The sequence below is a fragment of the Patiria miniata genome, unplaced genomic scaffold (assembly GCF_015706575.1).
Source record: "Patiria miniata isolate m_02_andy unplaced genomic scaffold, ASM1570657v1 HiC_scaffold_22, whole genome shotgun sequence".
NCBI lineage: Eukaryota > Metazoa > Echinodermata > Asteroidea > Valvatida > Asterinidae > Patiria > Patiria miniata.
In genome coordinates this window covers 10,484,886-10,509,642 of record NW_024037061.1, presented here as the reverse complement: position 1 = coordinate 10,509,642, position 24,757 = coordinate 10,484,886, and the positions used below count along the sequence as shown (strand labels likewise).

Sequence of the window (24,757 nt, the reverse complement as noted above, 5' to 3'; positions counted from 1 at the left end):
ACTTCGACGATCCCCAATGTTATTACTCAGCACAAATGTATTGACAGAAGTATATCAATAATGGTTCCGCGCATGAACAGAGGGCGCAATAACATTTTAGCAAATAGTTTTCAATCGAAATGAAATCTCGCTTTTCTTTGACCTGCTGCTAGAGGGTGCCCTTTCAGATTAGGACTTTATCATGCCGCATTTTGTGTTCGGCATTCCGGTATTTAACATTTACATAATTAGCATAATTGCAGTAAAATTCATTTCTCGTTGCCTTTCCGGTAACACCGGAAGTAAAGGTCAAACGGCTTCGTGAAGGGAATCAAAAATGTTCCCAAGGCAATATTTTATCCCCTTCCCCAAAAATAACAGAGTACTCCAGTGAAAAAGTTAGTGTTCAATTATTGTTTCCAACTTTAATCTCTAATTTCTTATAATTTAATTCCGGATGACGTTATGACGACGGAGAGGGTTTCATATTTTTCCCATGACCCATGAACAATCTTTTTGAAGTGCATTTCTGGTGATGCACGTATGGTTAGTCAAAAATAGAATCCGTATCGACAGACTTATGCAGTTTGACGGAGACTTTTACGTCCTTGGAGTCTAGACAACATAATTATGCTTATTTAATATTAGCAGTTTTGTGACATGTTTTGTCTGCAGGGGCATAAATACAATTCGCTCTGAGCTAACGAAAATAATGGTTAGTGGCTAATGTTCGAAGTTTAAATATTCTGCTATGAAATAATATGATATGAAAACTTGTGTGGTGCAATTGCAACTGTGCATATGAGGCTTCATTTGGTACAGGAGTTATGTTGTAAAAAAAGTAAATCGGTCACTTTTTGAACTAAAAACACTTATAATTTGATACATGATCAAGTTCTTGTGTTGATCCGTTTGTAAGAAAAGCTGCAGATAATTATTGCCTAGAAAAAAAGCTGTTTTACATTATTTTGGTTTTGTATGTAACAATCGCATGGTAATCGGGCATGCAACTTTTTCATTGGACAATATGTGCAGATCAGTTTAGAATAGAATAGAATAGTTTTATGTAAAAAAGAGGAAAAAATATGAAGTTAAGCCTTTTTCCACTTTACAATTTTTTTTTAAATGTTGCTTTTGAGTTTGAAAGATTTCATTATACATTTAATTAGCATGTTACTTGCGGTTTGATAACGTTATCAGCCAAAAGAAGCGTGCGAAATAATGGTGATTTAGTTCACTCGGCATGCATATGCAAGACACAGTGAAAACAACTTCACAAAACACAAACATTACATGGACGCATGTTTGTATATGCATAGATTTCATCCAACTTCCGGTTTGATGACAAATGCCTAAAGTCAACAGTGTAGCTGATATCTCCAAAGTTGCATGCTGAGTGTGCATGTTAGAAGTGTGTGGTCAGAGCAAACGCAGTGTGGCTTGATATGTTGCACTTTGCGTATCAGACGCGTCCATTTCTTGTTCACGAATATGTAGTCTAGACGACATTTTCGTTTCCGATATCCATGAAAGGTCAGCAGCTTGGTACGACGTTATCGCATATCACCATTACATGCTTTTAATGGGCTGCACCGTGCAGGTTGGTGGTTACAACGAACGCGCTCAACACATCCGATGTCAAAACCAAGTTGCAAATACTATTTTATTTAATCTCAATTAAAACCCGTATTCTAAGTACACATTGTGTAAGCTACGTATTGCATTATGCCACGATTAGAAAAAAAATATTTCAACATTATTGAAATAAAGCAGTCATTCAGAATAATCAACTCCATTTTGAAACTAGGTGTCTTGTTCCCATGTGCATTATCTGCAGTTTTACGTCAGGTTTTCTACCATTTAACATCTTCTGCTCAGTTGTTGCAACTTTTGTCTTGATTTTTGCATCATCTTTAAATAATGTAAACAATGTAAGTCAATCAATATTTTTGGTCAAGTGTCCCTTAGGCCTTTGCTGACTGAAACAAAAACATTTCACTCACAAACGTTAAAGTTAGGTTTGTTGAAATGCACTTTTTTTTTCCTGACTTCATAGTTGGTGTCATGACCTAATGACTTAGTGTGAAATAATCTGTGCAGACAACTTGTCAATTATCAACAGGAGCTTAAGTCGGTGGTAACATCTGTATTTTCCACTTCAAGAGGGCATTTTCTATAAATTAACGAATTCTCCAAGATCGGACAACGAAATTCCTATATTTGTATTTATGGTTTTTTTTAATTCTACAATAATCGCAGCAAATATTGAAACAAGCCATATTGGATGTGCAAACAAGGAAACCTTATGTGTAGACAGAATTTCGAGAAAAAAGGAGTCACAAGTCATTGTAAATCCAAATACAGATTTGAATCCTAGTTGTTGGAAGTATTTCACTGGCGTAGCCAAACTAAACTTTAGCAACTGATTTCGAATTGATTCTAGACTTAAATTCGATCGGCCGATAGATTGGTTCAGTCCAAGTATAGCCGTTGAGGGCGCACTCACAGCAGGAACGGCATGATGAAAGCATGTCCCTCTTTCGGTTCCGGAGTGAAGAACTGTTGAGAAGGCAAAAGAAATTGGTTTGGCAATCAGAATTTTAGATACTTTGAAGATGTTATTCAGGGTGACCCCCAAAAAATCCCTCCGGATGATGCAGGGAATTCTCGTAATTCATGAAGACAATTTCAAAATCCAATTATTGATGAGCCCAAATAGTTTGTCTTTCTTGTGTGTAGTTATTGTTGAATTTGGTTCAGTGGTTTTGAAAGATCATTAATGTAACACAAAAGACCATTAATAGTTTAACAATACATACCCTACGTGCCAAAAAGAACCTGTCCTATTTTGGACTATTATTAACTCTGTTGTCTTCCAATGGAAGTAAAAATGTGGCACACGTAAATGTGGCATGACAAAATTATGGAGAAAGTTTCATTAGTTTTGTGCATGAGGGTGATATGTAAACGCCATACGAATTCTCACTTTAAGAATCAACCACTTTTCGACTAGACTTTCTCCAATGTCGATACAGCGCTGGAGGCAGGGCTTGAGCCACGTGCTGCGACTGGAAGTGTCTGAAGGAATACAGGACCACCCTGATGTCATTGCACACCTCCTCGATCGTCCTCGTTTGTCCTCGATCATTGGCAAGGACATCAGGAGTGATCCTGCATTCATCCAGAAGCTTCAATCTTTAGAACATGGCTTCAGCTCCGTCCTCCAGCGCTGTATCGACACTGGAGGACGTCAAGTCGAAAGTGGCGAATTCTGAAACTAAGTATTTTTCGTATGGCGTTTAAATCTCGCTCTCTTGCACAAAGCTGATGAAACTCGCTCTGTTACAACTGATAATGTAGTAACCAATTGATAATGTATCACAAACCGATAATGTCACACAAATTGACCGATACTGTATCACTAACCGATAATGTAACAGAAATTGACCGATAGTGTAGTAAATGTTACTACACTATCAGTCAATTTTTGTTACATTATCGGTTAGGACCGATAATGTAACAAAAATCGACTGATAGTGTAGTACATTTTTACTACACTATCGTTCAATTTCTGTTACATTGTCGGTTAGTGATACAGTACCCGTTGGTTAGTACATTATCAGTTGTAACACTCTTCAACTATATAATTGAATTTGAAATTGGCTTCATGATTTACGAGAATTCTGTACATCCTCCAGAGGGACATTCTTTTTTTGTCTTTTCCTTTTTTTTGGGGGGGGGACACCCTGTATAATGATGTTAAGTCGGTTGAGGAAATAGAGAAAAAACCACGATACCTGACGTGGAGGTTTACTAGATCAACGGACACAAGAGGAAACACGGTAACATATTAAATGGATATGCCCGTTCTCATTACACATTAACTTGGTGGTAATTAAAGTTTAGAAGGTTTGCATTGGATTCCTGGACAAGAAACATTTTGAGTTTCAGATTCTTTATTTCATTTTAAGGGTCTTAAGGGTGTGGCACCAGATTATATCAATAATCTTTTTCTATTTTCGATCCACTGGACATGTTGTATATTCGAAAGTCTCTGGGGCAGTTAATCTTAATCTATAATTAGCAAGACAGCTTACTGTGGCGATATTTTGTTCCTCAAAATTTGAGGAACAAAATATCTGGATGTAATAGACTACCGGCTACATTTTGTTCTCTGGATACCTTTCAGAACTTTAAGTCCCGTCTTAAATTTCATCTTTTTAAATCTTTTTGTTTTTTAATTGAATGTGTTTTTATCTTTTATATCTCTTATCTTTTGTAATTTATTACCTTGATTATTTTTAGGATGTATTTTATTGAAATGCTTGAACAGCGCTTTGAGACGTTTAACATGGAATTTATGTTTTAATATTAATAATAATAATTCTCGCAAATTAGGGGGATAAAAAGCTGAGGGTACGGTAACGGCAAGACAGCGAACTTACCGTTGGGCAATAGTTTGGGATAGTGAAGTACTTAGAGGGGTCCTGGATCCCTGGGCTATAGTTGACGTATCCTGATACGCTTAACATAGAATCTAGAAACAGACAAGTGCAGAAAGTCAATTATTCAATACGAATTTTCTTCAATGTTTGACAGTAGACACGGTCAGAAAACAAATATGAATAAAGATCCGATTGAATGAGCCGATTAACATGTGGTGGTGAGTTTATGTCACATTTGTATGGGTTTTTTTTTCCGAAACTAAATAATTGCCTGAATCTTGTCCACATTTTTGCTTCGTAATTTTTCTCTATTTCAATTGATATTTGTTCCTGCCACATCAATTTATTTTTGAAAAATTGTCATTTTTTTCAACGGGCCAATAAGACCAAGCTTCCATGTAATCCTCGCCCCTACTATACACCACAAGCCTGTAGACTCCCATTGGCCAGACCCTACCCACTCCGGAGTAAGGAGTGTTGAAAGACAGAAGCCAAAATGGCGCCCAATGCCTTTGTGCAGTAATGGGAGATCTTAGTGGCCAACCCCTAAGTGCCGCCGATCCCTTTGTGTCAACCCCTCGTGCCGCCAGGAGCCCAAACAGGTTGTAAACAATCCCTGGCCATGTGAATGACCTATATGTTGTGCATGGACAGGCATGGCAGGGTTATTGACCTAGAAACACATGATGTGATAAAATTCTCATGGTGGTTCCACCACGTAAATTTTTGGGCAAGCTGCTGGAAGGGTTAAACCATGACTATTGAACGTTGAATGACATACTTCCACCCATCGATCCGATGAACGATAGACTGAATGGAATGCAGTTATCCTTGGTGACAGACAGGGTCACATTGCCAGCAACCTGTCCTTCGTTAACGGGGTAGCTAAAAGTGTCTGCAGTCAACTTGTGATCCCCAGCATAGAAAGAACCTCCGTAAGTGGCGTTACCTGTAGGAACATAAAGAGGTTTATAAAGGCCCTGTCAGATTGTCTGCGATCATAATATATATATGCGCTCTCACTGCGTCCTTGTAAAATGGCTGGTACGCAACAACAACTACCAAGTCGCAGTGAAAACTACACGGGTCGCCAGATGGGTACCTAAGGGTCTCAATGGTCTTAATGGCTCTGTCCAGGGCGCCGTAATGATGCATCCCATAGTCGAGTAGCAAAACTGGAGTACCAAGTATTCCGAGTACACACAGTGCCGAGTAAAGGCCGAGTCCGAGTACTTTTAGTCAAGTCCTGTGCCAAAAATCCGAGTTTGAGTTTTTCAGAGTCCGAGTACGGGCCGAGTACGAGTACAAAGATATCAAGTACATCCTGATTACATTTTCAAACTTAAGAATTATGGAAATTAGCACCGTTACTTTACATGTAATATGTAAAATAATTACCCAGTGTTCCCAGAAATTAACACGTACACATATTAAAAATCCGCAGCCCACATGACTTGCATACTGCGCTGTGCTGCTTCTGTCCGTTAGCGAAATATTCCTTGTGATCTCTAAACCCCCAAGATATAATTTCTGACCAAGAAGACATGTCTACGTCTGGATTGAACTCATCGCCATGCGCCAGAGAATGTGACGCGTTTCCAACAAAGAGTGAAGTGCACAACCTTTTCCCCACGGATACGATCTCTCCGCGCCTTGTTAGTTAGAAAATGCCTCGTGTGATGAACGCACATGCAGCCCATGGAGAAAAGGTTGCGATTTAATTCGCTGGTATTCTTGTAGTATTCAGTAGGAATAAGACAGTAAAAAAAATTTGTGCACCAGCGATAATGCGAGCGCTTATAATTCCAATACCCATTCACGAATACTCTATTTTGAGTCGATAAAGAACACAGCGCAATACTTTCATCATTTTCACAAACACTCTGTGAAATTTTAGGTCAAAGCTTAGTATCGACAAATTAGTATCGAAAAAGTCCTAATTTTCTTTCGAGTACTGCGCGACAGGGATCGAGTTAACCGAGTACAATTTGTCGAGTTAACGGACGAGTCCGAGTACAAAATTACGAGTACGTGCCGAGTACTTGGTTTTGTTTTTTTGAGTACTTATGATCGAGTACACCGGCGGCGGAACAGGGAGGGGGGCAGGGGGGGGGGGGCCACTGCCCCCACACTCTTTCCACTGGGGGGCATGCCCCCCCTCCCCACACTTTTATCGGGTCACAAAAAAACAAAAATCAACCATACACAGTAGCGTGGTTGGGTACGCTCGGCCAAACATAAACAAAAAAAAATCGTGTCTACTACTCTCATTGCATGGAGTTGTCAATCATCCACTGCTTGCAACAGACTGTAGGGTACAGGAACCCGTCCCTAAATGGTACTGCCAGAGGACTGAGAGACTGGGCAGAGGGCAGAGGACTGAGTGCAATGTAGGCCTAAAACTCCCTGTTTTAGTCTTAGATTGGTTAAATTACACTGACTTCAAACTTGAATTAAATGAATAGTTACATGTATATAAAATGTTCATGCAATTTGTTCTAGCACTTAATACTAAATCTAAACTTTTGATAATACATTTAGGAACTGTTAAAAAAGGTTCAACATCAGAAAGCAACGTTCTTGGAACAATTTATACATTAAATACATGTTCTAAATTTGAAAACAGAAGAAACTTTACAAGAGCAGGAGTATGTATTTCAAACAAAACAAAATTTCGTATAATTCTAAAGACTTCTGCTCGAAACAAGCTCGTTGTGACATCGCGGGCAAGCTGTATTCTGATGTGGTCACTTGTATGACGTCGTTAACAGATTTTGTAGCAAAGTGTTTTTTACTGACATAACCCAAACGGATTTTTAGCATGCCTGCTTTATTAAGGTTTGATAGTACTGCTCACAAATATCATGGATATTTAGATTTGTATATCATTGCTTCACGTTGCTATTTTGCCAGGCGAGTTGAATTTTCTTGTTAAGTTTAAGTATCTAGTATGTTACAGAACTTTAAACAGAACAGTTGTTAAACCGTAAGTATGAAACTTAAATGAGAAACTTGTCAACGATTTAACCATTTAACACCCAACATCCCTAGGTGTGCACTTACTTGGAACACAGTGCTGCATTTGCTTTATCGGTAGTGGACTTTTCTGGCAACTCTTCATAGTGAGATTGATGACGTACATGATGCCCTGTTCATTTTGGAGAAGAAAAGGAGAGGATACTTCAGTTGCATGGTTGGATTGTGAATCCCACTGGTTTAACTAATATTATCCGCTGCCTATTAAACTGATTCCCCAAAATGACTAATCCCAACATGACATATGAGATGATATCACCAGGAACTTGCCCGATGTCCATGAAAAAGTGTCGGGCTTACCTTGTTGTAGTCTAAGACATACTGATACATACTGCCGGACAGTTGAAAAAATTCGCCCACACGTCTGTTGGTGTAATCGAAGGCAAACTGTACCCCCAACGTCTGAGCCATACCTTGCCCAGACTGAACCGTGGCGGTAATTAGACCTGTAAATCCAATCCCAAAAGGGAAAGCTACATTTATTTCAAGAAATGTGTCCAGGTCAAAAACAGCCTCATCCGGTGCAGTTGCCTAATTTAAAAGCTACCTGGGATCGTTTGCAATTACACGGAAAGGCGATATATATTAAGAATTAATGGCAGGAAATCTTGCTAGCTCAAATTGAAGATGGTGTAAAATACCATGTAATTATTATTGTTACTATTGTAATTTATTCGGCCAAATAACATGATACAACAAGCAATCCACAAAAGTAAACAAATACTAAACAGAAACAATCCAATCCAAGCTGGCCAGGATTGACAAAAGTATAATATCGTTGGGAAGAAAGGTAACATTGAAGGTGATATCAAAATTAGGGTGCCAGTAACGATAACCCAAAAATTGTACATACGTTTATTGTGGTGTTTGTTTGTTTGTTGGGGTGTTTGTTTGTTTGTTTGTTTGTTTGTTTGTTTGTTTGTTTTTTCAAAATGTATAGTGCACTGAGCTAAAAGTTTAAAAGGTTAGTTTATGTGAACCCTCCTGAAGATTTTGAGCAATTTTTCTGCGAATGAAAGTGTTACAGTCCAAAACTGATTACATGTATACAGATTATTTGATCAGAAACTGAACGCGGTTCAAGTGTCCAAACTCACCGTCCATTGATTCATATTGGTCTGGGAAACAACATTTCTTCTGGGCCTGGCTCAATGCTACTGCAACCAGCAGCAGAAACAATACCGATTTGACGTCCATCTTTACCGCCTAAAATATGGTACTATGCAATATACAACTGCCTTCTAAATGTTAGAGCGTTAGTGTCACGGACAAGCGAAGTATTGGGCGGGATAAGCCTACAAATCAACAACGCTATCATGGAGTCACGTAACCTTCTTTTTATACTTCTTTGTGTAAACAGACCACTTGAAGTAGGACTTTGACTATGCTAATAGGCACGACAGTCGCGTTTCGTGGCGTGTGTTTGAATAGCTCAACGGGGTCGACCCTGGGTTATGCAACCCCGTGTTAAAATGCACCGCCGAATCTAGAACATAAAGGGGAGGAATGACCGATCAGCTTGTACTTAGGAGATGGGAACTCGACCTTATTTGACATTCTTTTCCCCTTACCTTTTTTAAAAGTAATATTTACCAAATTCGTCGAAGGAAAGGCAGTAAGCAGACGACAGCGTGGATTTCAAACGGAGGTCTTCACTTTAAGGGGTCCATGCAATGTAATTTTCAATTTCATTTATTTTCAAGGGGAAGATTTTGAGCAATTTTTCTGCGAAAGAAAGACAGTCCAAAACTGATTACATGTTAACAGGTTTATTTGATCTGAGAAACTGAACGCGGTTCAAGTGTTCCAAACTCACCGTCCATTGCTTCATATTGGTCTGGGAAACAACATTTCTTCTGGGCCTGGCTCAATGCTACTGCAACCAGCAGCAGAAACAACACCGGTTTGACGTCCATCGTTGTTAGGTTTGTGAAATAAATAGACACAAGACACGAGCTTAAACTGTCGTGTTACTTCATATTGTAATCCGAAAACCAACATGGATGCCAGAAGCGGCAAGGTTACAGTGGGTAAGAACAGCGCCCTCATGAGAGCTTAACTGGTACATGTAAACAAAATTAAAGCAAGTTACAAACACAACATATTTTCCCCCCTTTGGAAAATCCCATTTCATGAACAGTCGAGGTCCTTTAGGTGATGAGGCTCAGTGCAGGTGCACTGAGATCGGCGTAGTGGAGCTTGAGCTGTTGCAGGGGTTGCGTTTTCCATTGGGAAGCAGAATGGAAGATCTGTGTGGCTGTAGGTGAAGGGGTTGGAATAAGTCGGCGTGTATTCCAACGGGTGCCGTCATTAAGTTGGTATAGGTGCTGGGACTGAACCGACGGAGCGATTTGCTTTTGGGAGGTTAATCTGATTCATCCTCGTCGCCAAATTATGTTAGGTTTGTGAAATAAATTGACACAAGACACGAGCTTAAACTGTCGTGTTACTTCATATTGTAATCATGGCGAAAACCAACATGGATGCCAGAAGCGGCAAGGTCACAGTGGGTATGAACAGCGCCCTCATGAGAGCTTAACTGGTACATGTAAACAAGATTAAAGCAAGTTACAAACACAACAATCGTTACCACCTAAACTATAATACTATGCAATGTACAACTGCCTTCTAAATGATAGAGCGTTAGTGTTACAGGGAAAAGCGCTTAAAAGATGGTACTGGTACTATGCAATGTACACAATGCCTTCTAAATGTTAGATCGTTGGTGTTATAGTGAAAAGCGCTTAAAATATGGTACTATGCAATGTACATGTACACAACTGCCTTCTAAATGATAGAGCATTAGTGTTACAGGGACAAGTATTAGGCGGGATAAGCCTACAAATCAATAACGCTATCATGGAGTCATATAACCATCTTTTATACTGGTTCTTCTTTGTGTACCTAGACCACTTGAAGTCGGACTCTGCTAATAGGCACGACAGTCGCGTTTCGTGGCGTGTGTTTGAATAGCTCAACGGGGTCGACCCTGGGTTATGCAACCCCGTGTTAAAATGCACCCGCCGCCGAATCTAGAACATTTAGGGGAGGAATGACCGATCGACTTGTAGTTAGGAGATCGGAACTCGACCTTATTTGACATTTTTTCCCCTTACCTTTATTTTTTTTAGTAATATTTACCAAATTCGTCGAAGGAAAGGCAGTGAGCAGACGACAGCGTGGGTTTTAAACGATGGTCTTCACTTTAAGGGGCCCATGCAATGTAATTTTCAATTTCATTTATTTTCAAGGGAATTTTAGTGCCTTTTTGTTTTTTATGTTAATGCAAATTTTCATATTCATGAGCAAAATGTGTGATGTTATTTCAGGCGGAAACCGCAATGTTGCAGCTATTTCTGCACAAAAAAGTTGCCTGAATTTGGATTTTTCGCTGTGGTAAATTTTCTTTTCTTTGGTGTTTCTTGTCTGTACACATAGCGCAGCAGTACCTTCAATAAGCACTTTTCTCACAGAATATTTTCAGTAAGCAAATTGTGGGTTCGCAATTTGAACAGAAAATCTGTCAACTCAACAGTGTCTTCCTGAAATGACTTCACAGCAAAGCGCCCTCAGTTGTTGGGAAAAGCATGGGAAATGTTAAATATTTAAAGACGAACACTTTCTAATGGAATTAACCAAAAAATGGCTGCCAAAATGTTTTCATACATTTAGGAGGAGTCGACAGTTGCATAATTCATTTCATGGGCCCTGGGCCCTTTGAATCCTATAAAAAAGACAAATCAGATTTTCCTTTTTATTTTATTCTCTCCCCCCCCCCCTCTCTCTCTCTCTCTCTCTCTCTCTCTCTCTTTTTTTTTTTTTTTTTGGGGGGGGGGGGGGGGTTGTTGTCTCCCTGCCCCTCCCTGGGCCCCCTGGATCCGCTGCAGTAAAGAAATGTGGCATTATTCCTGTGGCTAACCCATTATTTCGGGATCATATTGATGAAGTAGCGACAAAAATTTCAACAAACATTGAAATAATGAATCGTTTGAAATATTACCTTCCGAGAAAGATTTTATTAACATTGAATAATTCTTTTGTTTTACCATACTTAAATTACTCAATCTTGACCTGGGGTAGTTTGCCATCTAAATGAAACAAATTACTTACTTTACAAAAACGAGTAGTTGGTGTAATTTCGAGTGCTGGCTATCGTGATCATTCTGCTCCATTATTTGCTCAATTAAATATATTACAATGTAATGACTTATATAACCTTAATTTAGGAAAACTAATGTATAAATGTATGCATAATTTACTTCCGTCATGTTTTAATTCTTGTTTAACCTTAGCATCTAACATTCATGTATATAACACTCGAAGTAGGGCTAGGGGAAATTTGTTCGTCCGATTTAACAGAACGGCAATGTCAAAAAATAGTGTTATTCAGCGAGGCACTTTGTACTGGAATAGTTTAGATGATTCTCTTAAATTGTTACCTTCACTATCTGTCTTTGTCAACAATTTAAAAACTCATTTTCTCGAATCATATTCATCAATTGAAATTCCATTATTTTGTGTATCAATATTTAGGCCTTGTCTCGCACTTGTCCTGTCTGTCTCACGTATTGTTTTGTTTGTCCCTCGGTCGTATGTTGTCCATAGGTAAGGGCACAAAAGCGTTCTGCTTAACCTTATACCTAAATGTTGTCATTTAATTTCACATTTTAGAATCACTGTGTACATTACTATCAAATATTATACTACTGCCTTTTTCTAATTTATACATGTTTAATTGTAATGAATGACATCATTGAAATAAATGTCACTACTACTACTACCATGGCTCACGCCATGACCGTCTCCGAAATTCCATGGCGATATGCCAACCGTCCTGTGCGTCGTGCGCAAGCGGAGTCCAAATAACGTCCAATGGGCCCTTAGATAAATTAAAGCCTATCGACCGCCTTGCATTATATTCCATTGTACAGGCGAACGTTCGCTAAGCCTGACTCGCGTGGCTAACCCGTCTGCCTTTCCCGCGTACAGTCATCGAAGAAGTTACTCGAAAGCACACGTGCAGCTGTTGTTTTATCACAGGTCAAGTGACTCTCCACAAGTTTAGATAGGACACACATCAGGTGACTTCAATATCAAAACTGGTTTTTCACGTGACTATGATGAAGTTCAACGAGTGTAAAGTTTCGGCTGATGCAAGGCATTTTCAAAAAAAAATACATTTAGGCCTTCTTCAATGATCCCCAAAGCTAGCACGTCTGCATGTACCCGTGTTCACTCATCGAGGACGTTACTCGAACGCACCCACGAAGTGGTTGATTTCCAACAGGAAAAGTGACCCTAAAAACCCGTACATGTAATTTAGAAAAGACGCAAATCAGGCCATTTCAATAAAGACACTCGTGTTTCACGGCATTATCATCATGAAGTTCAAAGAGTGTATTGGCGCACTTTAAAAAAATACCATGAGGCCTACTTCGACGATCCCCAAGTTTATTACTCAGCACAAATGTATTGACAGAAGTATATCAATAATGGTTCAGCGCAAGAACAGAGAGCGCAATAACGTTTGTTTGTGTGCACCCCCATGTTAATGTATGTATGTACATGTACCTCTGTCATTTCTGTTTTAGCCTCTGAAGAAGAACTTGCTAAGCTCGCAACGTCAGGCCACATTAATTTTAAGAACTATTAAAGAAGCTATATGCCTAAACACGCTGACGAAGTAACCAACATACAAAGGGAATTTGTATCCTTGTGGGGTCATTTCTTTGTTCTCGTGTACTAAAGTTTTCGAGTTTGAAAGTGTAGTTTCAATATGCTCCTACTTTAACCAGAATTAATTTCCTGGGCTGAAATTCGGACTTGATAACGTTCTTTCGTTTTGGACGGTTAGTCATGACGGTTCCTCATGACAGCTCGTCATGACGGTTGTCCTGTCCAATCATATTCCTCGCTGAAACGAAGGGGCGTGATCAATAAATTTGTGTCAATCAACTGGCTCCTCTGTACTGTAACCTTTGTCATTCGTAATAAAGACTTTTGAATGCAACAACAATGCAACAAAAATGGAAATTGAAAGCCAGCCCATGCAGTTGCTCACTTTGAATTAAACCATTGCTATGAAGTCACACTTTTGTTAAAAGTGTGGATTCGGGACATAGAGGCTCCGTCAAATTCCAAATTGAAGTCTACTGACACTGTTTCTGTTTTTGAGTAGTCATAATGTGAACCAAAAAAAAGTGGATCACGTCTCCTATATTAGGCAGCTTTTTTCTGCTTCTCATATTTTGACTGGGTGGCTGGCTTTAAAAAAAAAATGTCTTCACAAATTAATATTCATGAGTAGAAACGAGGAAGAACAACTGTTTTAATCAAAGACAAATGGACAATAATTTCACCCTCTCATTTCTAACGAGCCTCCTTCTACAGTACGGAGGGGGCGGTTGCAATTCCCTCCGACGTTCAGCAGCTGCCTAATTGTATAAACTATTGAAATGGGACCAACAAATAACAGAGCAAACTTTTATGATGCCCTGCAAATACCAAAAAGCCACAAAATGCATTTTTTTTTTTTTAGAAAATAAGCATATTGTATTGCTTATGCAGAAAATTAATGATTCGTACAGTCTAGCCACGAACCATTCTTTCGATAATTCAGAATATAATTTTATTGCGTCTGTGCAAAGACAAAACAGCCATAAAACGTGTACATGTATTTTTAGATGACAGGCATGTGTTACAATAACTCCAAGGACTTTAGAGGCTCCGTCAATCTCCATATGGAAGTTTGACTTTTTTTGTTTTCGGGTAGCCATGTGCAGCACCAGAAATGCGCTTCAAAAGTTAGATTATGTCTTCCATATTATTTGCCGAGGCAGCAACCAACTTAAAATTGAGCAAGCAGTGATCAAACTCCTTTTTTTGGGCCGTAGCGTGGTTAGGGTTTGTGATTCATGATCAGAGGGTCAGGAGTTCGAATTCAGCTGCTGGCCATTATGTTGTGTCCTGCTGGCCATTATGTTGTGTCATCCACACTTGCCTCTCTCCACCAAGGACTATCAATGGGTGCCGGCATTAGCTGCGATGGACTAGCATCCCATCCGGGGGAAAAGAAATATTCTCTGAAACCGGAGATAAATGCCGGCGCTGTCCATGACCCAATGGGCCACATTTGCTCCTGACAGACTTTACTACTTAATTACTACTTTTTATCATCTAAAAAAGTGGTGGGTTAATGCCCCCATGCCCACCCTCAAAAAACAAGATAAAATGAGAATATGCTGGCAAAAGTACAGGTATTTGTTTGTTTTTTGGGGTTTTTTTTTTGGGGGGGGGGGGGTGTTTGGGGGGAGGAGGGGGGGGGGCGAAATGTGCATTACCCCCTCTAGAAGAAATCTTGGCAACGCCCAAGGCATTCGACATAAAACTGCTCTCCCACACGATCATTCCCTTTAGTAAAATTCGTTTCTCATTGCTCGTTGGATAACACCGGAAGAAAAGTGATTTAGAAACAAAAATAAACTAGCCTTTCTCTGATGTTATGACGATTTCCATGAGGAAAATGGGACGCTCGCTGGATTACAATTTGCTGTACCCCGTGTCAAGGCAGTCTGTATTCGTTTAATTTCATATTTCCTCTAAATAAATTATAATACACGGCTGCAAATGTTGGAATTTTCCAACAAATTATTATCAAGGGATTACTTCCCGAATGTTGCCTGCACATGCTTTTTTTTTTGGGGGGGGGGGTTCTTCTCTACTAAACACTTACAAAAACACAATTATGATTAAAAGCAGAAACAGACCCAAGATTGCGGGCAAGATTGCCTATACTCTATCCCATTGACTCTCACCATTCAGACAAAACGTGAAAGTTTCAATAAATCTTCATCAAATAAAAAATCAACTCCCTGAATGTTGCCTGCACATACCGATTTGTCCTTGCTATTTTCTCATATATGAAAACACTTCTTTAAAAAAAACACGTCTGATTTGAAAAAAGGAAAAAACATAAACATAAAAAAGACCCATAGGCAGGCCCTGTCATTTACGTGGTTATTCTGGGGAAAATAACGTCAACAATGAAACTGGGAGCTGCCATATTAGGTGAATTATTATGCTCGCATGGCATGACGTCATTACTGAGTTGATTATCAATGCGCGCATAAGTGATATAGTTCCAACATATAGTTCCGGTCATGCACAATACATTACAGGCCCCTATAGGCTTCTCGAGCTCACTGGACTAAACTTTCAGACCAAAAAAGTATTTTTGTTTCTCTCTTTTTTTTTAAGATAGCAAGCGTATGCTGCATAAACTCCATGTACGTAATAGGCTCTGTCATACATAGTCTATCAATACGGATTCAACCATTTTTTTCTATAAATACTTCCACCTATCGCTTACCTGGGCATATACATCGTTCAGAAATCGAGACTGAAAACACTGCCGAACAGCCTTACTGAAGACACGCACACCACGGTATCTCTGAACCGGTAGAAGATTGCCGCCTTTTTCGTGAGGTAAGAGATGTAACCACTCTATCTTCTCATTTCATGTTTGACTTTTCAGGTTATATGCTTTATCACTATCGAAGTTAAAGGCATATAGGATTATTTGTATCTATCCCAAACGTAGCCTACGGAATTATTATCAAACAGTCTACTTGGATAAAAGATCGTACTGGTACTAAACACCCCGTGAAATATTCCGTCTGGCTTGCTGTTGGTTCGAAGAAATCAAGAAATGTCGGTGATTTCCAACGAGCAGGAAATTGACTGGTTTTTTTTTAAATAAAGAGTGCTATTGATGAAAGGTTGTGCTTGGTTTTCTTTCTCAATGTTTTCCATAAACATGTAATATCCACTCTAAGCTGAAACTTCAAAAGGTTAGATTTTGAACATTGTTCTTTTGATTTTGAGTGGTGTAATTACTATTGGAAACGAACAAACTGCATGAAAAGCAATGATCATATTACAATGTATATGCCTTTAATGAAAATCTTCAATGATGAGCCTTTCGTTTCAAGGAGTCAATCTTTGAAAATAAAGTGCTCAAAAATGTAAACATGACTTTAACCAAATAAAACCGACAGTCTGTTTTTATGTTTTAACCTGATATTAATACAAATCAAGGCACTTTTATACGTTGAAGATATGCGGTTTTCGTGTAATTATTGCAAGGAGGAATTTTGCGGTGCAACATGTTGATCCACCAAATCGACCTTTTAGCGTGCTGGTCTTTACTCAAGCCACATAATGTTTCTTTGCTATTAGGTTGCTTATATCGAACTTTCAGTATATTGACCTGATTTCTCAGGATGAATTGTCAATTATACTTGATTATGTGCATAGTAAAATGCGGCGCAAAAGTGATCTGGCTCGCAATTTGATGGCTATAAAGCGCTGCTGGAAATGCTACGCTAACTAAAAAGTTAGGCAAATGGTAAAGTAGGCGCATGCAGACCAATGTTGGTCAACATACAAACCACCTACACTCTTGAGCAATTTTTTTCCCGAATAGTTGGTCAATTGTTACCGGGATTAACCTATAATGAGGCAATTCATACCGAGGTTGGGCAAATAAAATGTCCCAACAGTTTATTACCCAACTGTGTTTGACAATGTTAAACCTGCCGCGTCAGATATAAACGAACATGGTTTTCAACATGTTCTTATTCTTGTGTAAGACATTATGATGTAAGTAGCGGGAAAGTGATGGTTCTGAACCACGGCCATTTTTTCCCTGTCCACCTCATTCTACTCAATCCGTCTTCTCTCATTTTTTTTTCTCTCCCCTTCCCCTAAAATTATGCTCTCTTTCTTATTTTTATTTTTTTTTAAATTAAAGTGTTAAAATTAATTCTATTTTTTTTATAATGTCTCTGCGACCCCTCTCTCTACAAATTCTCTAAAAACCTGGTCTATTAAGAAGAATAATTTGGTCGTGAAAAAAACTTTTTAAAAATAAATAAAATATTTTATGTTTATATAATTGAAATGGAAGAGACAAAGAATGCACGAGATGTCAAAAACCAAATGTCGATACTCGAGTTCAAAGTCGGTCGGCGAGAGACCTAAGACTGTAACTCTTTGCATTGATTACGTCACGATACGTCTGCCTAACCCGGGTATACACGGTAGAGAACGCAGAGATTGCAAACCCGTCGCGATAGTAAACAAAAAAAGTGTGTTTTAAGATTGTAAAAAGTGCGACTTGCGATGTGGTTTATACGACAAAAAAACATTTTATCGACGAGAAATTTGTAAAAGATTAACTCCATTGGGAACAATGATATAATGATCTTTGTTATCAAGCCAAACTTCAGTACATAAAATACGCTCCTAATCTGCCCAGACTAGATCGTTGCCGTCACTATATGGGTCAAATCAAATCAATTGAATACTGAGTTGTTGGGATTATTCAAGCGAGAAGAATTAGATTGATGTGACAAGATCACCAGAACCTTTGTGATTAAAAAAATAATTTAGTAAAGTAAAAAGTAATTTGTATCACTTACAGTTATTAACCAGAAATGAAATTTCGGTCTGATAGCTATCTGGTATGGCTTCGGGTCTAGAATTGTTTTCGCTAAAATAGGGTTGTATCTCTATAAATTTTAAAAGGAGGAAATAACTTTAGCCGGCGTTCGAATCAAAGACCTTATAAGAAATCGCCCAAAGCCAATGATGAAACCACGAATCGGAAAATGCATTTTATAGTGCGGTTCCTTGATAGTATTTTGTGCGTTCCATAACCACAAGGTGGGAGTCTGTGACACGTTGTGCGTATGTTCTGTACACGACAAGCGGCCGCTGTACCGTACTGTAATCGCAAAGCGGCGTGAACATAAATGTTGCGCCGTAAGTCATTGCAAATATTTTTGCAAAGTTTTGCTTTTATTTGTGGGACTCGAGTCTAATTAGCCTTCGCTCGAGTCAAGTCGAGTTTTCTGATGAGAGACTCGAGTCGAGTCGCGTCATTTGCTCACATTGACTCGAGTCGAGTCGAGTCATTTACCCATATGGACTCGAGTTGAGTCAAGTCATAAACAATTGTTACTCGATCGGACTCGAGTCGTTTCATTGACTCGAGTCACTACAACTCTGATTTGTAGAAATCAAGAGTTTTAGAAATCGTACAAGTCGAATTGCTTTCGTATCTTCGTGTACATCTGTTTTTTAATGATTAAGAATCTGTGTCGGTGTACATTATTCTAACTCTATCCGCACATCGTTTTTATTTGATTGTAGTAAAAGTCGTACGTGAGAGTTGTTTAACAGCGCTTTAGTTTTCGTACATTTGAGGAAAAAAAATGATAATTTACAATGCGGTGGTCGATTTATAATTTGGTGTAGACACAATTTTGTATTTTTTCTCTTGTTCGTCTCTGAGTAGAACTGTATTTAGTCTATTTCTCACGTCTCCATTGTCTTGCTAAATACTGAGTGGTTCATCATATAAAAAATATATATATTTTTCAATGTCTAACTTTTTTTTTTCTGAGTCGAGTGTTTTTGTCCATGTACGACTTCACCCAAGGTTTCTGCGTAAATTATAGAGCGCAATGTACTTTTTCGAGTTTTAACCCAAGCTCCGGATACATCTGTGGCGCGATGTAATGTAATACATTATTTGCGTTCAGGGTTTAGTGTACCGGACAATTTTGGTTCGGCTCGATCGACAATAACATTCGTTGATACACAGACACATATTCCTCTGGCATGTATTTTTCGGGGTGCTCCCCGAAAAATACATGTTTGTCTACTTCTGGCAACAGCTCCAATTCGATTTGAGAGTGTTTTAACAGAGCGTCACACAATAACCCGGGTGTTGTGTGATAATTAATTGGATCTAACATATAGGCCCACTTGACTTTACACACTCGCCTGGAATTCTCAAACACGCCGGGAGCATAGCGTCTTCGTAGTCACTTAGAAGTCACGATATTCACCCAAGGTTTTAACGTTCACGTTCTGCCACGCTCGTTGCGCTCTGACGTCATCTTCTGTTGAGATGTGTTCGTTTTTTGAGACTGCTGTAAAATTGGCTTCTCGGCGGTGAGCGGGTTTGATTAAATTATTGAAACGAGTACCGATTAGTGTCCTTTTTTTGCATATAAGAAGATCCGTCTTCTGATTGTCAAATGAGATGCACTTTTCGGAATGTTTAGCAATGCACGTCATTTTGCCGTCGTGAGTAGAAATGCCTTGCATAATCAAATGTGCATCGTAACCTGTGAAAGATGACGGTTATCGGAGTACGGGTTCTTGAAGACTGCAGTGCACACATTGAAGAGAATTTGAAGACTGCAGTGCACTCTCAAAACGTTGTTAAAATGTGGTTGGTTAAAACAGTTGGTTAAAAGTTGAACCAACACTGTGTAAAATTTGCCAGTTTTGCCCAACTTTTACCCAACGGGCACATTTCGTCAAACGTTGGGTATTTGTTGTGCTGTTCACCGGGTAAACAACAGTTGGTTAAATTTTTACCAAACCCTGGTTAAAATTTGGATAAATTTTAAAAGCGTTGGGTACAAGGCACTGTCGCTTGCATTCCTCAAGAAACCTGTAGAGAGGAGACGATGAGAAGAAGTTACAGTTTTACAGGTGGGAGGAAAAGCCCAGACGAATATTTCGGGGGAAACCTACGAAATCAGGCAGGGGACTGAAAACCCAATCCACATATTGGCCCAGGTGCAATTTGAATTCCGATGCAACTTTTAGAATTTAATTAATAGACCACTGCTTAATCTTTGTCAGTCCCGCGCGTTGATCATTTGAAGCAGCATTATATTTATTTCAAATTTGTTTGTCTTGTTAAGGAGAGTAATGACATATTTTGTCTTTGGAATTTGGTAGGTAATGTAATACAGGACCTAATGTTACTATGAACAAGATGTTTCGAGAAACAAAGAGCTATTTTGTCATCATGACTCAAAAATTGAACATTCAGATGAGATACAATTCGTCACCGACACCACGAAGTAACACTCCACCGTGTTAAACCTGTTTTTTTCTTCTTCGATTTTCAATTTTTTTTTAACATGTTCAAACATTATTCATCAAGGCCCACCATTTTACGAAGTTTCAAAGCTTCAAGAGGTTCACTTTAATAATTACGCTAATTATCCATGGCAACTTTTGCGCAAAAGTGACGATTTTCGTTTTTACGAAGTAACACACACTCAAGTTCCATTTACCATTGCAATGCATGGCGCGCGCTCTGCTCAAATGTGAGCAAAAAAACGTTTTCACGAACTAACACCCTCCTTGTATGAGCGCGCGCGCTGACCTGAAGTTGCACTTTCCTCGTTTTGTATACATTGAAGAGTGTTACTTCGTGCAAACGAAAATTTTCGTTTCTCAGCTTTTGCTGTCTTATTTCTCGTTGATTTAATACACAAATGGGTGAAAAACAGCCGATTTAATGATTTCAATTCATCAAGTGTCCACAACGAGAAACCCAACTGAAAATACTCTGCCGTTTTGACGCAAAGTGTTGTTCTGGAAGGCGTTCAACTTTGGATGCTATTTTCTCCGATTGCTAGTTTTCACTGGTATGTACATGGGTGTTACTTCGTGGTGTCGCTGACAAATAGAGAAATTTAGATGTGTACATATATCTTTGTGGAATCCTACTGAACGTGTAAAACTTATGTGTACGGTATTAAAGTGTAATTGGTATTCCAAAAGATACGATTGAACTGACAACTTTGTCACATCATTAGTGATACGTCGCAAAAAAATGTAAGGCAAAACATTCCAATTTTGCAATTGTGGACTTCACGCAATTGTTATTGAGTATTGTGATGGGATTTACATTTAATCTGATTTGTTTAATATACTTTCAGGAGAAAGTTTTCTACCCATCATCCAAAAATGAAGCTTGAAATTGCATCTGTTATCGCAATCATCTGTTTCTCGCTGATTGTTTCGACCAGTGCACAGAGTAAGTATCAACCAAATCTTTCCATGATAAGTACAAAACCTACCGAGGGCGGACAGAGCACACTGACCGGTTCTTTTCAGAACTACACTTCTTCCAAGAAGAGATCTCTTTCTACATGGTGTTACCCGCAAACTTTATAATTTAATAACAAAAGTGTTCCTCATTCTCCGAGGCCCTCTGATTCTTCTTCTTCTTCATCTTTTTTTTTTTTTTTTTGGGGGGGGGGGTGTTCAATTCTTCTACCGTTTCCTTTAGTTGAGTTTTGAACTATCTTTCGCTAATTATTATTGTACTCATTGTGTCCTGCCCGGGGTTCTCCTCATGTTGTTGCCGATTTCATGTGCGGATTCATGTCGCCATTTTCCGACTGAAATTACGGCTTTTCTATGGGTACATCTTCTATAAGCTACAGTCACTCATGTTGTCATTTTCCTCACTTAAGTTTTACGCCTTATCTGTCGCTATTTTCCTAACAGAATTTTTTACACAGTGTGGGGACCCTTTTGGAATTTAAGTCATCCTGTCGCTTCATTAAAATGAGTAAAACTGCTGCAAGCTGCTTGCTGACTGCATTGAACCGAAAAAGTACAAATCAACAAACATAACAAGGCCAAAGTTTAGAGCGCTGTTGTCCAATGGAAATAGGTTTTGACTCACGTGGTACGTGGGTTCGAATCCTAAAGTGGAACATAGTACTTTGTTCTTGGGCAAGCCACTTTACTACAATTGTTTCTCTTCACCAAAGAGTATTTATGGGTTACTGTGAAGGTAGAGACCAGAATGCGCTGATCTCGAGCTGCTGAAAAAAAAAACAGGTCTCGTGGCCTGATGAATAGTGCTAATAATTATTGTGACGAGCCTTAAGACCTTTGGTATGAAGCGCTATAAAAAAAAACTATTATCATTATTTATTATTAGCTGTTCCCAATACCGAATGCTGTATTTTCATTGGCCTAGAACAATCACGTGTTACTTAAGTTTATAACCAGTCACGGCACACTCCCTGTGGGATATCACGTACGTGATATCCTGCAGGGAGGGTGCCATGTACGCACGGTGTACGCACGGTGTACGCACGGTGTGAAACGCTTGTATCGTTGGTACCCACGCTATTATCACCGTATGCTTTCACACACGAGTAGGAGCAGCGAACTAGCAGACGATCAGCACGCAACATGCATATGAGTTGCCATTCGATTGTCATGATTGTTGTGTTTACTGCTGTTTGTTTTCGTGGTTTTTACACCACAATCCAACGAATCAAAGACGGTGTACAAAACAGTTGTTGACTGCTGTGATGTGAGATATGTTTTGAACACCCGAGGGGCGCATATAGCACCCGAGACAAAGCGGAGGGTGATATTCCCACCTTCGGGTATTCGGCTTCTCCTCGGGTGATATTCTCCCCTTCGGGTATTTGCACCGGGTGCTATGTGCCCCTCGGGTGTTTAAAGCGCATATCCCACATCACAGCAGTCAACAATTGTTAATTAGCACTGAACAACATAACCAGATAAACATATTGCATTCTTATCAATGTGAAATTTATCGTTCTCGTGTTATGACGTCATGAATATTTAATGAGGCAATCTTTATAGTCTTATCACTATAAAACTATTGGACCAATTGATCTCAAACTTGGTAAATAAATAGACACGGAAGTGTCTATTTATTTACCAAGTGTATGTCAAAGTATATGACCCTTACTTCCGGTTTTAAAAAAATATTCAGTTATTTTCTACAGTCCAATCAAATAATAGGATATCAAAAATATGTTGGGAACAGCTCTGTGGTTGTTCGGTTACAACCACATCTAGTTATTATTATTACTATAAAGTTTTGATCCCAGCAGAATCTTTGTTAAAGGCAGTCTGTCACCATTTTGTTCCTTATTGAGTCTTTACCCTTCTTCTTCCTCTCTGTGTGAATAGTCTCTTGTGCCATGTTCCAAAAGTACAAGATTCCGTACTTTCAGTGTCGGACTGGGAACGAATGCTGGATGGATTACTATGAATGCGACTACGTGCCGGACTGCCGGGATAACTCAGATGAGGACCAATGCGAAGAAAAACGCGCTGGTAAGATGCAACTCTGTATGCACTCAAAACTCAAGCACGTTTCAACAGCTGTGAATCAGTTGTCAGCTAAGTCAAGTGTCAGCGATTGAAATTCATGGACTGTTTGATGTCACTCGAGTTATTTCTTTAGATATTTCCCGTTTCTTCTTGCAGTCGATTGCGAGCTAGATTTCCAAGATAAGATGGCAAGTGACGGCAAGCCCCTTCAGAGCTTCCAGTGCGACAATGGCATGTGCATCTTGGGATGTCAGCGGTGCGACGGAGTGATGGACTGCGCAGACAACTCCGACGAGTCCGGCTGCAATGGCACGGAGGTCATACCACCATGCCAATAGAGAGTGACAGGAGATAGTTGCTGGTTTAACAATATCCGGGGAAATAAATGTATGTTGTCCATGCGTGATGAGCGTTTATCGGTATAATCTTGTATGCCTAAAGTTTTGAGGTGCAACAACTCGAATCAGATTTGGACTAGATTAAGATTGCAACATCCCCAAAATACACTTTTCAAAAAAAAAAAGAAGAAGAAATAAAGATATACTCAAATATGGGAAAAACATTTTACACGCAGGTATTAACGACTTATGCAAATTAGGCACCCTTCCCAAAAGAATTTCAGGTGTCACCCATTCTAAATGTCTTCTCTAGGGCTATAAGAATCCATCTTTAAAGTTGGGCGCTTTGGACCAGTCGGTCACGATTCCGACCATATGCCATCTGACTATAGACGAATTCTTTTGTTGTAAACATGGGCGCCATTTTATATGGGCTGCCGCAAGCGCATTATTTGAAGCCGTGGTTGGCAACATGTTTTTCCCAAAAAAGTCCCCATAACGCCCTCAATACAAAGTAAAAAACATGTTTAGGAATTATGTTGTAGCGTTGTTGACAATATTGTATTTCCAACAATCAAATAATATTTTGGTGATCTGTAATAACTCTTCTTCACTTTTGCAGTTGTTGGACCTTCCATAGTTTTGCAACCTGGGTTGGCAAAAATGCAGTTTGCCAACCAAGCGTAGAAAGGTCTATTGCAACATCTGACAAAATTTAAATGAACATAAGGATTTTATTTTACCCCTCATGATAATTGTTGAAGGGATATAGCATTTCAGTTTTAGGATTTATTGATGCCTTCAATAAACACGTCTATGTGTTGGTAAATCAGAACATTAGTTACACTGTCAATTTCTTGAAGTATTTTTTTATTGTGGTTACTTATAACACTGCCCTCACTTACAAAAATAACAGATCCAATCCTTTCCCATCAACCGAAAAAAATGGCGTTTGTCTTTTTAAATTCTGAG

General features: G+C 39.1%; 2 protein-coding genes across 3 annotated transcripts; one reads left to right on the top strand and one right to left on the bottom strand.

Moving 5' to 3' along the window:
* Positions 1-1,617: 1,617 nt before the first annotated feature.
* Positions 1,618-9,501, bottom strand: LOC119730343 (development-specific protein LVN1.2-like). Of its 2 annotated transcripts, none has more exons than XM_038203190.1 (6): positions 9,277-9,501; positions 7,761-7,906; positions 7,488-7,572; positions 5,206-5,373; positions 4,425-4,516; positions 1,618-2,538 (listed from the first exon to the last, which is right to left on the bottom strand). In XM_038203190.1, the coding sequence occupies exons 1-6, from the start codon at positions 9,374-9,376 to the stop codon at positions 2,482-2,484; spliced, it is 648 nt and encodes a 215-aa protein (XP_038059118.1). In that variant the 5' UTR covers positions 9,377-9,501; the 3' UTR covers positions 1,618-2,481. The 2 variants fall into 2 exon arrangements, with proteins under 2 accessions (XP_038059118.1, XP_038059119.1); XM_038203191.1 differs by lacking the exon at positions 9,277-9,501 and adding an exon at positions 8,558-8,800.
* Positions 9,502-15,648: 6,147 nt separating this feature from the next.
* LOC119730605 (very low-density lipoprotein receptor-like) lies at positions 15,649-24,605 on the top strand. The gene is made up of 4 exons (XM_038203592.1): positions 15,649-15,944; positions 21,275-21,372; positions 23,304-23,450; positions 23,604-24,605. Exons 2-4 carry the CDS (start codon positions 21,303-21,305, stop codon positions 23,783-23,785), a joined length of 399 nt encoding a protein of 132 aa, XP_038059520.1. The 5' UTR covers positions 15,649-15,944; positions 21,275-21,302; the 3' UTR covers positions 23,786-24,605.
* Positions 24,606-24,757: the final 152 nt, after the last annotated feature.